At 37.3% G+C, this 15,075-nt stretch overlaps 1 protein-coding gene and 1 long non-coding RNA gene across 2 annotated transcripts; one reads left to right on the top strand and one right to left on the bottom strand.

The window, feature by feature from the left end:
- The first annotated feature begins 222 nt into the window (after window positions 1–222).
- Window positions 223–5,645, top strand: XRN4 (exoribonuclease 4). Its single transcript, XM_078980203.1, has 21 exons — window positions 223–662; window positions 952–1,054; window positions 1,143–1,219; window positions 1,317–1,508; window positions 1,625–1,744; window positions 1,824–1,886; window positions 1,976–2,290; window positions 2,385–2,462; window positions 2,632–2,718; window positions 2,820–2,900; window positions 3,008–3,103; window positions 3,190–3,260; window positions 3,337–3,465; window positions 3,584–3,660; window positions 3,748–3,788; window positions 3,867–3,941; window positions 4,034–4,185; window positions 4,261–4,365; window positions 4,448–4,523; window positions 4,621–4,706; window positions 4,814–5,645. Exons 1-21 carry the CDS (start codon window positions 471–473, stop codon window positions 5,430–5,432), a joined length of 2,835 nt encoding a protein of 944 aa, XP_078836329.1. The 5' UTR covers window positions 223–470; the 3' UTR covers window positions 5,433–5,645.
- A 6,938-nt stretch (window positions 5,646–12,583) lies between these two features.
- LOC145029086 (uncharacterized) lies at window positions 12,584–14,273 on the bottom strand. The gene is made up of 3 exons (XR_013676364.1): window positions 14,193–14,273; window positions 13,306–13,371; window positions 12,584–12,745 (listed from the first exon to the last, which is right to left on the bottom strand). It is a non-coding gene; the product is annotated as an uncharacterized LOC145029086 (long non-coding RNA).
- Window positions 14,274–15,075: the final 802 nt, after the last annotated feature.

Below are 15,075 nucleotides of genomic sequence, written 5' to 3'. Positions count from 1 at the left end.
ATGTGTACAAAAAAAAAAAAAATTACCCAAATGTAAACAAACAGAAAAATTAATTACCTTTCATATTCCATCAATCAAAATAGGATGATATAATAGTTATTTACAGTTTTTCAACTTTGTAATTTTTTAAAAGTTGGGGGTGGATGGGCCAAATAAGAATCTTGAGGGGGAAGAGGGGTAGAGGGCTGAATTAATTACTCGACATAACGTGATTTGCCGTCAAACGTTAATGCTTTTCTCCTTTAGATTTCATGCTCCGTCAGGGTCGCTATACCAAACCTACAAATCGGAGAACCCCTCTTCTCTCACCGACGAAACCCGGTCAATCAAATCGAATTCTGGGCGTTTACTCAATTGTTTGTTGATTGGAGGTCTGTTTTCGCAAACAACCACAATACATACGTATATAGAGCGAACAGAGCTGGGTGAGCAACACAGACAACTAGCAAAGTAAAAGAAAAACAAAATCAATGGGTGTTCCGGCGTTTTATAGGTGGTTAGCTGACCGGTACCCTCGATCAATAGCGGACGTCGTGGAGGACGAAGCATGCCAGGGTAATGGGGTTGAATTGTTAAAGCCGAACCCTAACAACATCGAGTTTGATAATTTGTACTTGGATATGAATGGGATTATTCATCCATGTTTTCACCCCGAAGGAAAGGTAAATTACTTTGTTTCACATCTGTTCTGAAAAAATTATGTGTATCGGAGTTAAACTACTACTTTCCAAAAAGAAAATCTGAAAGATTTTTATCGAATTTAACACCACTATCTGTATTTAGCACACGAAGCTTGGTGTAAAGTTTCAACACCTATCCTTCAACTATTGCATTTAATCCAATTTGACATTTTTTGTTCTTGCTCGAATCAAACAAGGATTATAGAACTTGGATTGTATTATTTGAGAATAGAAGGTATTTTCTGATTAAGTCTTGCACTTGGTATTGCAGCCTGCTCCAGCTACGTATGATGATGTATTCAAGTCAATATTTGACTACATTGATCATCTCTTCTCATTGGTGCGTCCAAGAAAGATTCTTTATATGGCAATAGGTAAAGCCAACAACTTTCAATCTTTTAAATTATCATACAATTCCAAATTGAACTACCTTTCAGCTGTTTGCACTTTCAATTTTTTCAGATGGTGTGGCCCCGAGAGCCAAAATGAATCAACAGAGGTCTCGTCGATTTAGGGCTGCTAAAGATGCTGCTGAAGCAGTAAGATTCTTTTTTCTTTCTTAAATAATATGTAATCTATCAAAGTGGTTGAGATAATAACCAAATTAAGTAACTAAACTAATTTTGTGTCATTTAGGAAGCTGAAGAGGAGAGATTGAGAATTGAGTTTGAAGCTCAAGGAGCTGCACTTTCTCCTAAAGAGAAGCTTGAAACATGTGATTCCAATGTCATAACACCTGGCACTCAGTTTATGTCTGTGCTTTCTGTTGCCCTTCAGTATTTTATACAATGTAGATTAAACCACAATCCTGGTTGGCAGTATACAAAGGTTTATTGATAATCTTTCACCTTATACTTTCTTTTCAGCAAGAATCAAAGTGTTTTTGTGTCTAGTTTGTCATCAGTTCAATTCTAATTCCTTTTTTGTTATATATTTATTTGAAGGTGATTCTTTCTGATTCAAATGTTCCTGGTGAGGGAGAACACAAAGTAATGTCATTTATTCGGTTACAAAGAAATATTCCTGGTTTCAATCCAAACACACGTCATTGTCTCTATGGACTGGTGAGTTAAAGTTGTATTTGGTTATTTACCATATTACCCTTCTCCTTCCTTATCATTTTTATATGGGTTATTTTGATAGGATGCAGATCTTATTATGCTTGCTCTAGCCACTCATGAGGTTCACTTTTCAATATTGAGGGAGGTTAGTGGATAATGACATAATGTATAGTGGAATCTGTCATTTATGTTCAATGTTTTTTTTTTACCAATTTAACCTTAAATGCTGGACAGGTGATCACACTCCCTGGGCAGCAGGAGAAATGTTTCCAATGTGGGCAAATTGGTCATTTGGCAGCTGAGTGTCGTGGGTCTGTAGGCAACCATGTTGATGCAAATGGAAAGCCTGTAAATGATATTCCAATTCACAAGAAAAAATATCAGTTCCTCAACATTTGGGTGTTAAGAGAATATCTGCAATATGATTTAGAGATTCCAAATCCTCCTTTTGAAGTCAACCTTGAAAGATTGGTGGATGATTTTGTATTTCTTTGCTTTTTTGTTGGCAATGACTTTCTTCCCCATATGCCAACTTTAGAGATTCGAGAGGTATGTGAAGTAATTCTTTTTGATAAACCAATCATATCATAATGTGTTTCACATTTATTAATATCAATTTTTTTTTTCTTTTTTGTAATTCTAGGGTGCTATAAGTCTGTTGATGCAAGTTTATAGAAGGGAGTTTGTTACAATGGGTGGTTATCTTACTGACTCTGGTGAGGTATGTAATTTCTTGAATTTTTGTCCTTTTTCACACAAAAAACAACCATATAATCATTTTATATCAGAATGGTTAGAAATTGATCAGTTTATGTAATAGCATAATGAATAAATAACATAAAAATCCTTTTTTTTTTGTATGTATTATATACAAACACCTAAATTTCCAGGTCTTGCTGGACAGAGTTGAGCAGTTTATTCAAGCAGTTGCAATTCACGAAGACCAAATATTTCAAAAGCGGGCCCGCATACAAAAGGTAATTTTGGAAAATGGAAAATGGAAAATGGAAATCTCACTATAAAATTTATATGCTTCCTATAATAACTCATAACTTATATTATATCCTTTTAATTTTAGTCATATGAGAACAATGAAGAGATGAGGCGTAAAGCAAGACAAGAAGTTGTTGAAGAGCCTGTGACTCCAGTAGTTGACAAGGTATGATAAAATATAAATCCTCTGAAATCAGATGATTTATTTATTTATTTATTTATTTTTGTTACATATGAAAACCATTTTAACTTTTTCCTTAATTTTTTGCGTAGATCAAATTAGGGGAACCTGGGTACAAGGAAAGGTATTATAAGGAGAAGTTAAATTTAACAGATCCAAAGGAGATTGAAGAGGTTAAAAGGAAAATGGTGAGTTCCTTTTACTCTTTTAAGTTTTATCATAAGTTTCTTTAATAAACACAAATTACTTTATAAAAATTGTTTATTTTATTCAGGTATTGCATTATGTTGAAGGATTATGTTGGGTTGCTCGTTATTACTATCAAGGCGTATGTTCTTGGCAATGGTAAATAAAAATTATCCTAAAAAATTCTTTCTATTATTATTATTTGTTTTAAATTGCTCAAATTGACATTTTGTAGGTATTATCCGTATCATTATGCCCCATTTGCATCTGATCTTAAAGATTTAGCTGATTTGGAAATAACTTTTTTTCTTGGAGAGCCATTTAAACCTTTTGATCAGCTCATGGGAACCCTACCAGCTGCAAGGTACTTACTTACTTTACATCAACCAATAAGAAATCGACATGTGTCTTTTTGAATTAGTTTATATTATATCTTATTCGGTAATAATGGATTTGAATTCTTTAAAAAAAAAATGCTACAGTTCAAATGCTCTCCCTGACAACTACAGAAAACTCATGACTGATCCCTCATCACCTATAATTGAGTTCTACCCTTTTGGTAATTCCAACTAATCTTCTAATTTCCGCTAAATGTTTATTTATTAATAATCTTCATAACAATAAAATGTTATATACGTACATGTAGATTTTGACATTGACATGAATGGAAAGCGATTTTCATGGCAGGTAATATTGGTTAAAAATGTCAAACAAATATTTTTTCTTTACTAAATTATTTAATTTCATGATATTTTTTGTTCTTAGGGGGTAGCGAAATTGCCATTTATTGACGAAAAGAAGCTACTCACTGAAACAAGAAGACTTGAGGACACTTTAACAGTTGAGTATTTTGCTACATTTCAATCTTGATTTTTTGATGTTTTTATTTTTCAAATGCTATATTTAAAATATGAGTTTTTTTTTTTTTACAGGAAGAAGAGCAAGCACGAAATAGTATTTGTTCTGATTTATTATATGTATCTCCACGTAACCCCCTGGCCCCACAAATTATTGCATACTATAATTTTTTCAGTCAAGTACACCCAACTCAAAGATGCCTGTGGCCAATTGATGTATATGCTAGGTTTGTTGTTTCTTTTTTTTTTCTTTTTTATTAATATAAATTTTAATTTTAAGTTTTTATGTTGGATTTATTCAGTGGTGGAATGAATGGTTACTTGTGGTTGTGTGAGAGAAATGGTTTCAGAATGGTGCTTCCTTCCCCAATTAATGGCTTAGGCGATATAGTCAATAACCATGTCATGTAAGTTCCCTTTATCTCAACAATTAAAAAAAAAAAATAGAAAAAACTTTTCTTTTAAAAAAAAATTATCGTTGTTTTGCAGAAATGCGACGTATATAAATCCAGCACCTCATAAACATATTCCAGAACCTCCTAAAGGTGTAGCCATGCCAAAGAAGGTGTGTTACTTTTTCACTTTTTTGTTTATATATTTATTGAAAGTATTATTATATTGACTTGTAATTGTAAATTTGTAATTATTATTATTTATTGCAGATTTTGAAACCTGTTGATATAAAACCGTTGCCTATTTTATGGCATGAAGATAATAGTGGACGTCGAGGGCAAGGCAGTTATAATAGGTACACTTGCAATTGCATCTCTCTTGCTAATAGCTCTTAAATATATAAGGGTATTTTGGTCCTTTTTTTTTTGTTTTTTAATGTATGATATTGCTATAATGATTCAGGCCGCAAGTACCAGGGGCAATACATGGAAACATGTTGGGCGAAGCTGCACATCGTCTCTTGAAAAACTCGCTGAATATAAGATCCAGTGGTCCGTCTTCCGGGTACTACGAGCAGTCAAATTACCGAAATACCCCTGGCAGCAACAATTTTCAACATAGACCAAGACCAGCCGGTCCTTCTGGGCATGGAAGAAACCCTAACGAAGATCAATTTTTTTACCAAAATTACCCCTCAAATCCTAGGGCTTCAATGCCTAGGCCCAAATTCGGTTTCTCCAGACCACAAGGGAATAATAATAATAATAATAATAATAGTAATTACACATATCAAGAACAATACCAAGATTTAAGTAATGGGATGGCTGGTTTATCAATGAATAATAATGGAATCAGAAACAGACAGTATCCGGTTAGGGGGGCGGCGGCACCACCACAGAGCTCCGGCAACCTCCCGACCCCGCCGTCTACTTGGATCAGTAGACCGTCTTCTTCAGCTGCCATGGGAGGGGATGGAAATGGAAATGGAAATGAGAAAGATGTAAAGAAGGTTTATCAAATCAAGAGTAGGGTTCCACTTTCACAGGAGGAATCTGTTTCTGGTAATAATGGAGGAATATAATGGGGGGTTTAGTAATAGTAACTTAGTTTGTTTGATTTTTATTAGAGACATTTGAAGGTTGTAGTTGTTTGTTGTATATCTTCTTGGTTTATACCACAGGATTAGTCAAAAGGATAGAAAAAGGGAATATGCATATACCTCTGCAATTGTGTAAGCACATTGACATTGTAAGTTAACTTGTTTTCATTATTTTTATCAACTTTGTTTATTTTATTTAACTGTTTGTAACTGGATTTGTCATTTGTGTTCTACTTTGGATACATTAATAACTTGATACAATAATGAACTATGCTCTGTGTACACATTTATATATATATATTTTGTGTACGCTTTTTATCATGAAACTTATATTTGTGTTGGTTTATCAAGAATTCAAGATGGTGGTGTCGTTTGATTTTGTTGAAGATCTCATTTTCAACAAATAAAATATAAAATGGTGTAGTTCAAAACCTGCTTCTTCCATTTTCTGGTTTCTTGCAAAAATGAAGATAATCCAAATCTGGAAAAGGTACGATGTAGAAACGAAAAAATCTAGAAAAAGAATCTTAGAAAATCACAAACAAGGTTCACACCAATCCAAATCAAAACCCACTTCCTCAATTTCATCTTGTATGTTTTTGGCCTAGAACAAGAACTTTGTATCCTCCACCTATGATAAAGATTCAAGAAGAAAAAAAAACCAACTCGAGGAGTGATTCTTGACCTCTCACATATATCCCTCGGTTGAAGCCATGAAGCCCTTATCTCCTATATTGAGTGTTTTTTTTGTTGATGGACTATGGATCATGCGGGTGGAAAGGGGCGCAAACGAGCCAAGCTACTCGCGAGCTATTCGAGATCGGATCGTTAAAAGCTCGACTCGAAACCGATTTTAAACGAGCCCGAACCAAGCTCGAACTTAATATTAAGCTTGTTTATTAAACGAGCTCGAGCTCAAGCCTATGTTACAAAGCTCGATTAGGCTCGCGAGCCTAAATGAGCCCTTATATAATATTATTTATTATTATTTATATATATTAAAATAAAAACATATTAGGGGAATTATGAATTTCGGGTATTAGTTAACGAGCTTTTTAACGAGCTTGAGCCGAACTTAAGCTTATTTAGGCACGCCCGATAAAAATGAGTCGAGCCCGAGCCTGAGCCGAGCTTGTATAACTCTTTACGAGCTCAAGCCGAGCTCAGTAAAAGAAAGCTCGAATCGAGCCGAGCTCGAGCTCGAGCCTCATATAACTTAAATGAGCCCAAGCCGAGCCTGATCGGGTTCGGGCTCAGCTCGGCTCGTTTGCACCCCTAATGGAGGAAACATTTGTTAACTCAAAAGATGCCAAAATGTCTATGGTGGCCATGTCTGCGATCAACAAGGTTGATAACATTTGATTGTAACATATATCGAAAGAATTATGAACTGTTTCGGTTTTTAACACCAATATACTAAAGTAAATTACCAATAAAATGGTAGTTCTTTCTCTCAAGACATATTAGCAATAATGGAATCAAAAATATTGGGAGAGTTCAAGAATCTTTCTATCGATATTCACTTGTAATTGTGGGCTAGCATAAATATATTGGAAAACTTACAATAACAATATCCGGCATGCATCACGAGATACAAGCAACTACACAAAGCACATTGTCATTAGTCATTACAGTTTGACTATTTTTATTGTTTAACCACTTTATTTCACACTTGTCAATAAAAACCACTCAAGTTTGACTATTTTTTTATGTGGTAGGTTACACTAAAAAAATCTATCAAAGTTTAGTAGCTTTAGTGATATATTAACACTAAATGTTCAAGCCATTGACAAATTTATTGTTCTTACCGCTTTAACCTATATATATATATATATATATATATATATATATATATATATATATATATATATATATATATATATATATATATATATATATATATATATATATATATCAAGCCAAAGTTGTCCATAGAGGGAAAATGCGCAAACATGGCTGACTATTTGTAACATCCTCTCTGACACGTATCATAATATTGTCCGCTTTGTTGTTGTATGATTATCTGTTTATGTTTATTTTCTGGTATATGTCGATATATTGTGTTGGGTTGGGTTGAGGCTGTACTGTTCCGTGCGGTAGCCAAAAAATCTTGGAGCATTCCAGATATGAGTTGAGGGTCGGGTAGGGCATGCCAGACTCATACTAAGGGCTCATGAGTATTCCAGATACGAGCTGAGGGTCGGGTAAGGCATGCCAGACTCCTACTGATGGCTTGATGGTATTCAGTCCAATAATTGATCTGGTCGGGGAGCAAACTAGACATAAGCTGTGGGCCGCAAGGGCAAGCCAAACTTAAGTTGTGGGCTCAGAAGTAATCCAAACTTTTAGCTGTGGACCCATTGCATGCTGTTATTGTATATTTATATTATTTGGTTATGTGTTGGTATTTTGGGGGAACTCACTAAGCGTTGAGTTACAGTTTGGGGTTATATTTCAGGTACTTCAGATGACCTTGGGAAGGCGAAGGCATGACAGTACACATCTTCATGTTTTTGACCTATGATTTTGGAAACTCTAATGTTGAAATACTTTTTGAAAACTATGTTTGTAAACAATTTGTGAAATTGATGGATTTTTAAAAGTTTAAATTTATCAATGGTTTTATGAGTGTTACAGTTGAGGAGGACGATTTACAGATTACGTTGGTGATAAAGAAGATGAGATTGAGAAGAAGATATGCGTATTGTGTTGGGAGAAAAATGTGACATCCCCATTTTCACGGCCAGAAAAAACCGATTTGTTTATGCTTTATTTAAACCAAGAGTATTTTTTTGAATTAAAGTGTTGCAGAATTTGTTCCCACAAAAACATGATAAATACGTTATCAAAGCATTTCTGAAGAAATGTATTTTTATTCATTTTAAAACATTGGAATGTCATCGTCAATACAAAAACATAAGCATAAATAGAACTTACATTCATTATCACTAGTAGTTTATATCTCCTTAATCTCTCAGTGTAATGTAACTTTATATCGACACTTGTGATACAAATAAACTGAGTGAGTCAGATTGGGAAACCTAGTTAGTACATAGGGATTTCAATCCCACAATGTTATAATATATATATATATATATATATATATATATATATATATATATATATATAATTTAGAAGTCACGATATATACAATTTCACATCATATAAGGAATTCCATCCCACCCCGACGATCCTTACAACGATACGATCTATACTCTCAGATCTAAAAATTACCGTATTTCCTAATCCATACTCCTGGATCTGAAATTAACCTCTTTTCCTAATCCATACTACCAAAGGGCTTGTAGCCCAGCGGTATCAGGTGATGTCCTCCCTCTTTGAGGTTGAGGGTTCAAGTCCGGTCGTGGACATAAGTGGAATAGGTATTGTTAGTTTAAAAGTAGAATAGATTTGTCGGTTCAAACAAAAAACCTAATCCATACTCCTGGATTTAAAATTAACCTCTTTACCTGATCCATACTCCCGGATCTAAAATTAACCTTTTTACCTGATCCATACTCCAGGATCTAAAATTAAACTTTTTACCTGATCCATACTCCCGGATCTAAAATTAACCTTTTTACCTGATCCATACTCCAGGATCTAAAATTAAACTTTTTACCTGATCCATACTCCCGATCTGAAATTAACCTCCTTACCCAATCCATACTCCCAGATCGGGTATGTCTGATTCATACTCCCGGATCAATAATTATGCCCATTCCATACTCTCGGACTAGGGACAATTGACTATGTCTAATCAATGCTCTTAGATCATTGACAAAATTAAAATTCGACTCTCTGTGTATATCTCGCTCGTTCTCATAAAGGGATACTACCCAATATTCCTCTTTATTAATTTAGGTTTACTCTATATCCTAAATTATCGTATATTATCAGATATGCACTTAACACATATTTCAGGCACTATCAAATATTTTACACACCAACAAACATTTAATACATTATTCAATGGTTGTATTAAAATCATGTTCATGAAAAGGATTATGCACTCACTTGTTAAAGTGATGATTCCAAACTCGGGCAACGCTTCGCTTCTAACAATTCTATTTTCCTTCGACGAAACCTAGCACTATTATGGCTAAATTTTATTCTAATCTTTATTGTGACTAATTATTAGTCTAGATTCAGCATTAACTCAAAGTCTACTTCATGATTTATCAAGTAAGGATCAGCAAGGCATGACAGTTAGGAGGCAGGACCATTTCAGCATATAGCTTTTCTGAAATCCAACAACTAAACCCAACGTGACCATTCTAGACACCTCTCCTGTAAGTAGTTCAATCAGTATAACGACTTTAAATCACTGATAAATCTTATTTATAGGTTCATAATAACGATATTATACTTATATATAAGTTATATTTAAAATATGGTAGGCGTATCTCACTTACAACATGTTTTTATTAAAAACCGGGCTTCGCTGGAGCAGCGTTTCCGAGCCGAAAAGCTCTTTTTCTCGGAGCCGCCGGGCGCTCCGGGCCTTTCCTCTAGTACCTTGAGGCTACTAGGGCTTTAGGAGGGTTTTTTTTTTTTTTTGGGGGGGGGGGGGGGGGGAGGGGGGGGGGGGGGGGGGCGGGCTTGGAGAGATGTTAGAGAGAGAAAGAATTAAGGAAAGGTGTGAGAAAGAATGAAGGCCTTGCATTTTATTTATAGGTTGAAACACAACTTAACTCGTCGAGTTGGGTGCCACATGTCACCATCTGATGGCAAGACTTGGGGAGAAAACAATGGCTCAGATCGCACCACGTCACCCCCTTCGCAGCAGCACCCTGTCGACTTCTAAACCCATAACTTTCGCATAAGAGCTCTGTTTTCGACATTCTTTTTATCCATGCGTAGGTATTGATAAGATCTACAACTCTCCTTTTGACTTCGTCGGCTAATATTTGACCGATTTTAAATTTAACAGTATAAGAAGATTACACTGTTAAATGACCGTGTAAAATTCATAACTTCTACATACGGAATCCGTTTTCGTCTGTTTTTTATTGTTGAGCTCCTATTAATGATATCTTCAATTCTCATTTATTTTGCGTTGGTCAAAAATGGATCGATCTAAAATTCGAATTCCGGGTTGTGCACTGTTGTACCAAATCTTAGAAAAATCATAACTTCCTCATACGAAGTCAGATTTGGGCGTTCTTTTTATGCACACTCTCAGTTTAACATATGATACAAATTTCATTTAGATACCTAAGGCTAAAAAGTAGTTTATAAAAAATTACTTTTTACGTCACACAACGTCGTGCTCGTTTTGTCGCGAAACTTCGACAGACCATAACTTCTTCGTAATAACTCGGATTTCGACATTCTTTATATGTACGGAACCCTTGTGATATATATTATAACTTGGTTAAGATCAATCATTCTAAATAATATTCCATCAAAAAGTCATTTTTGACGCTCATTGACTCTAGATTGACTAGCCTAAATCTGTGTGTGTGTATATATGTGTGTGTGTGTGTGTGTGTGAGAGAGAGAGAGAGAGAGAGAGAGAGAAAAGATGGGATGTTATTTTCTATGTTTTAAAATAATAAAGTATTAAAATAAATTAAAAGGGCAAAACCGTCTTTTTAGGTTTTTCATGGACCAAAACCACAAGAAATTTATGAATTTGGGACAAACTTAATGGAAAATTCCTTATTTTGGACCTTCCATGTAAATTGAAAACTTTTTAGACACCATCCAGAGTTTTCTACAATCCTCAAGGACCAATTTTTGCAGGTTTATATATATATATATATATATATATATATACACACACACACACACACACACACACACACACTTTTTTATATGTTTAAATGCAAAGAAAAAGTTTTTTTTATATATATATAGATGTATTAAATAAATAAGATATATATTGTTTATAGAAGGTAAAAACCAAAAATTCATGTTGGTGTACTGGTAGGGGCATCGGCTACCTCAACCAGTAGTTGTAGGTTTGAGTCTTTGGGCTCACATACTTCCCTTCAAACCCTGATTTTTAATTAAAGGAAACAGTTCAACGTCAGTTCAATCAGCGTGTGTGTGTGTGTGTATATATATATATATATATATATATATATATATATATATATGTAACACCCATAATCAGAAAGACCAAGATAGGAAAGGAAAACCCTAAGTTGGGGGGGGGGGGGGTTCAACTCGTCGAGTCCAGGGTGGAACTCGATGAGTCCGAGCGGGATCCGGGTCGAAGAGTAAGTGACCGACTCGCCGAGTCGGTAAGAGGACTTGGCGAGTTTGGTCTGGAGAGGAAAACCCTAAATCCGGGACTTTATGCACTATATAAACATCTCATTCTCTCCCTTAGGGTTCTCGATAGCCTCTCTTATCCAGAACATGAAACCCTAAGCCTCTATTTTAGCACATTCAAGCTTTCTTGCCATTTTGGGTGATTTGAAGGAAGAAGGAGGAAGGGAACCTTTGGTGATTCAAGGATTGGCTTTAGATCAAGAGTTATGTCACTTTTCAGATCCCTTGAGGTAATAACCTGACCTTATTACATTTAGATTTATCTTATGGTTGAGATTTGGGCATTTTTGGGTATGGAGGAGGTTTATTTCGAGTTTGGAGTAGATCTGAGGTTGCTACCTCAGATTTAGGCTATTAAGGATCCAAAAAACCATATAGTTTATGCCAATAAGTTGTTGGTGAAGCCCCTCTGGTCACAAAACCTAGCCCTAGAGTGTTTTAAGCCCATATCTCTTTGGTTTCCCGTAAAGTTTGCAACTTTACGTGAGGAATATACTTGGGAAGGGTGGATCTATGGTTTGGAGCCCCTGCATGGCTCGAAAAGCCACTGTATGGATTAAGAACTGAAGCTACTCGACGAGTCACATGGGTGGACTCGGCGAGTTGGATGAAGATAGGCAGGAACTCGACCAGTTGGAAGAACAACTCGGCGAGTCTGTTAAATATTTCCATGGACTCGGTGAGTCTGTTCTTGGACTCAACGAGTCGGAGCGCAGAACCTCAACCTTTTCTAGTTAAGACTTAGATCGGTGAGTTGAGTGGTAACTCAGTGAGTTGGTGAAACGACCCAAAAATACGACCCAAAAATTTCGTTTTTAATACCATCAAAACTATAATCAGAGTATCATATAAATAAACCATGCGTGATATGTCCCAAAAGATAATAAAGTACTGTGCGGAAAATGTAACATGCTATATCCAAAACAACAACTAAATCAAATCCAAACTAAAGCTGAAACGGTGGTGTGTGCGATGCCATCATCCAGAGCTCTTCCCTTTGCTTGCGGAAGTACCTGAAACCAAAACTGAAACTGTAAGCACGAAGCTTAGTGAGCTCCCCCAACTTACCACATACCATACAACAACATATAAACACATATTGGGCCTTGCCCACTGCATCGGGCCGGGACCCGAAAACTGCATCGGACCGAAGTCCGGAACTGACTGGGACCTTGTCCCCTGCATCAGACCGAAGTCCGGAACTAACTGCATCGGACCGAAGTCCGGAACTGACTGCATCGGACCGAAGTCCGGAACTAACTGCATCGGACCGAAGTCCGGAACTGACTGCATCGGACCGAAGTCCGGAACTGACTGGGACCGTGTCCCCTGCATCGGACCGAGGTCCGGGACTGTCTGCACATAGCATAGCATATCATAACAATTTATACTGCATACTGCATCGGGCCGTGGCCCGGAACATAAACACATACACATAGCACATAAAACATGTCTGAAACACGAAGGCATCAAACATACTAACTACTACATCGGACCGAAGTCCGGAAACTACTATTAACTGGACGGGCCGGCATTGTGGCCTTAGACCCGCCCCTACGGAAAGGAAACTCACCTCGTAAGCTAGCGGATGAGTGTGCGGCTCGGAAAGCTAACGGCTGCTGCTCCTGAATCTCCTCGGCTACAAATCCATAAACACACTCAATCAATCACTAGCACTACACTCAGGGTAAAATGACTCTTTTACCCTTGGTCAAAGTTGACTTACTCAGGGCTGACTCGCCGAGTCGGGATACCCGACTCGCCGAGTCCTAGACTCTCCGTTCAACTCTTACATGCTGTTACTCGTCGAGTGTGGCATCGACTCGACGAGTACCCTCTGGATCCAAGAACTCAGATGATCTTCATCCGACTCGCCGAGTCAGATGAACAGACTCGATGAGTTGTTCTTAATCCTCAAGGAGATTGCCTTGGACTCGCCGAGTTGTATGAACAAACTCGCCGAGTCCCTCCATTACTGAGTCTACTCTTAACTCGCTGAGTCCACTCCCTAACTCACCTCGTCCACTCGACACTGAAGAAACTGAAGAACTCGGGACTCGCGACCTGACTCGTCGAGTCGTTCTTCCGACTCGCCGAGTCGCCGCCATGCAACATATTTTTACTCGATTTCTCTTGAATCCAACACATGCAAATGATAGATCTAGGTCCATTAAGCTGTTTTACCACGTAAAGTTTCCAACTTTACGTGCACAACCACATGAATGAGGGAAATAAGACTAAAATATGCACAATAAGGGTAGATCCATGGCTAATAAGCAATGTAACTCCAAAAAAGACAGTGGATCTGGACTCTTCAACACCCCAACACTCAGATCCAAAGGTATTTCGGCTTAATAACACAATCAAGCAAGCATAAAGCTTGGAACAAGCATCAAATAGCCCTTAAAAGAGCTCTAATGGAAGTTTAAGCATGAAACCAGAAGAGAACTCCGAAAATACCTCAATAAGTTCACACTTGATCTTGGATCTTGGCACTAGAACTCGTTTCCTTGCTTCCTTCTTCTTCTCCTTCTTCACCCCTTCACAAAATGGAACAAGATCACTTATAAGCTCACAAGAGGAAGGTTTAGGGTTTCTCACAGTGCTCTCAGGGGGAAAGTGACGAGATGGAGGCTATAATGGGGTTTAAATAGTGAGCAAACCCGGGGAGTTAGGGTTTCACCCAGACGGACGGACTCGCCGAGTCCAGGATATGGACTCGCCGAGTCGCCGGCTCCCGCGTGCACAAGATGCGCGACCCGACTCGGCGAGTCAGGCTAGAACTCGCCGAGTCCCTCTTGAAAACTTAGCCCAAATCAAATTAATTAACATACCGGAAACGGGTCGTTACAGTTGGGCAGGATGGGACTCAGAGATCGTTGAACTCGACGAGTCTCGGGGTGACTCGGCGAGTTGAGATGTATTGTGTGAGTTTCTGAGTATAAGGACTCGACGAGTCAACAGGTTGACTCGACGAGTAGGACCAGTCAGGAAGGTTGACTTTGACCAGGACTTTGACTTTGTCAAGAGTGGACTTAGTTGGCTTCTAGAGTTCTATTTGGTTCTAAGTGTTATGTATATTGATATTGGTAGCTCGAGGAGCTAGTGGAGCAGCGGTTCAGAGAACTATCGACCAGCAGTCAGAGGGTTATCAACAAAAGTTCAGCAGTGTAGGTGAGTTTCCCTTTGTGTGAATGGGTCTAAGACCACAATGCCGGCCCATGTAGATATAAGTAGGAAGACCCAGGGGTTAGCCCTAGGCACTGTATGCCAGTATGATATTTAGGACCAAGGTACATTGATAGCGGGCGGGTGCCCAAGGAATGGTTTGCATGATAGAGTA

Source organism: Lactuca saligna, chromosome 2 (genome assembly GCF_052625555.1).
Source record: "Lactuca saligna cultivar CGN05327 chromosome 2, ASM5262555v1, whole genome shotgun sequence".
NCBI lineage: Eukaryota > Viridiplantae > Streptophyta > Magnoliopsida > Asterales > Asteraceae > Lactuca > Lactuca saligna.
The sequence above is the reverse complement of the archived record's forward strand: the minus strand, read 5'-3'. Positions and strand labels throughout refer to the sequence as shown.

What these genes read in the sequence shown, in the direction of transcription:
- XRN4 (XM_078980203.1), top strand. Translation starts at nt 471, where the DNA reads ATGGGTGTTCCGGCGTTTTATAGGTGGTTAGCTGACCGGTACCCTCGA. An exon ending in GTTTTCACCCCGAAGGAAAG is followed by an intron (nt 663 to 951) that starts GTAAATTACTTT and finishes TTGGTATTGCAG; the next exon opens with CCTGCTCCAGCTACGTATGA. An exon ending in TGACTCCAGTAGTTGACAAG is followed by an intron (nt 2,901 to 3,007) that starts GTATGATAAAAT and finishes TTTTTTGCGTAG; the next exon opens with ATCAAATTAGGGGAACCTGG.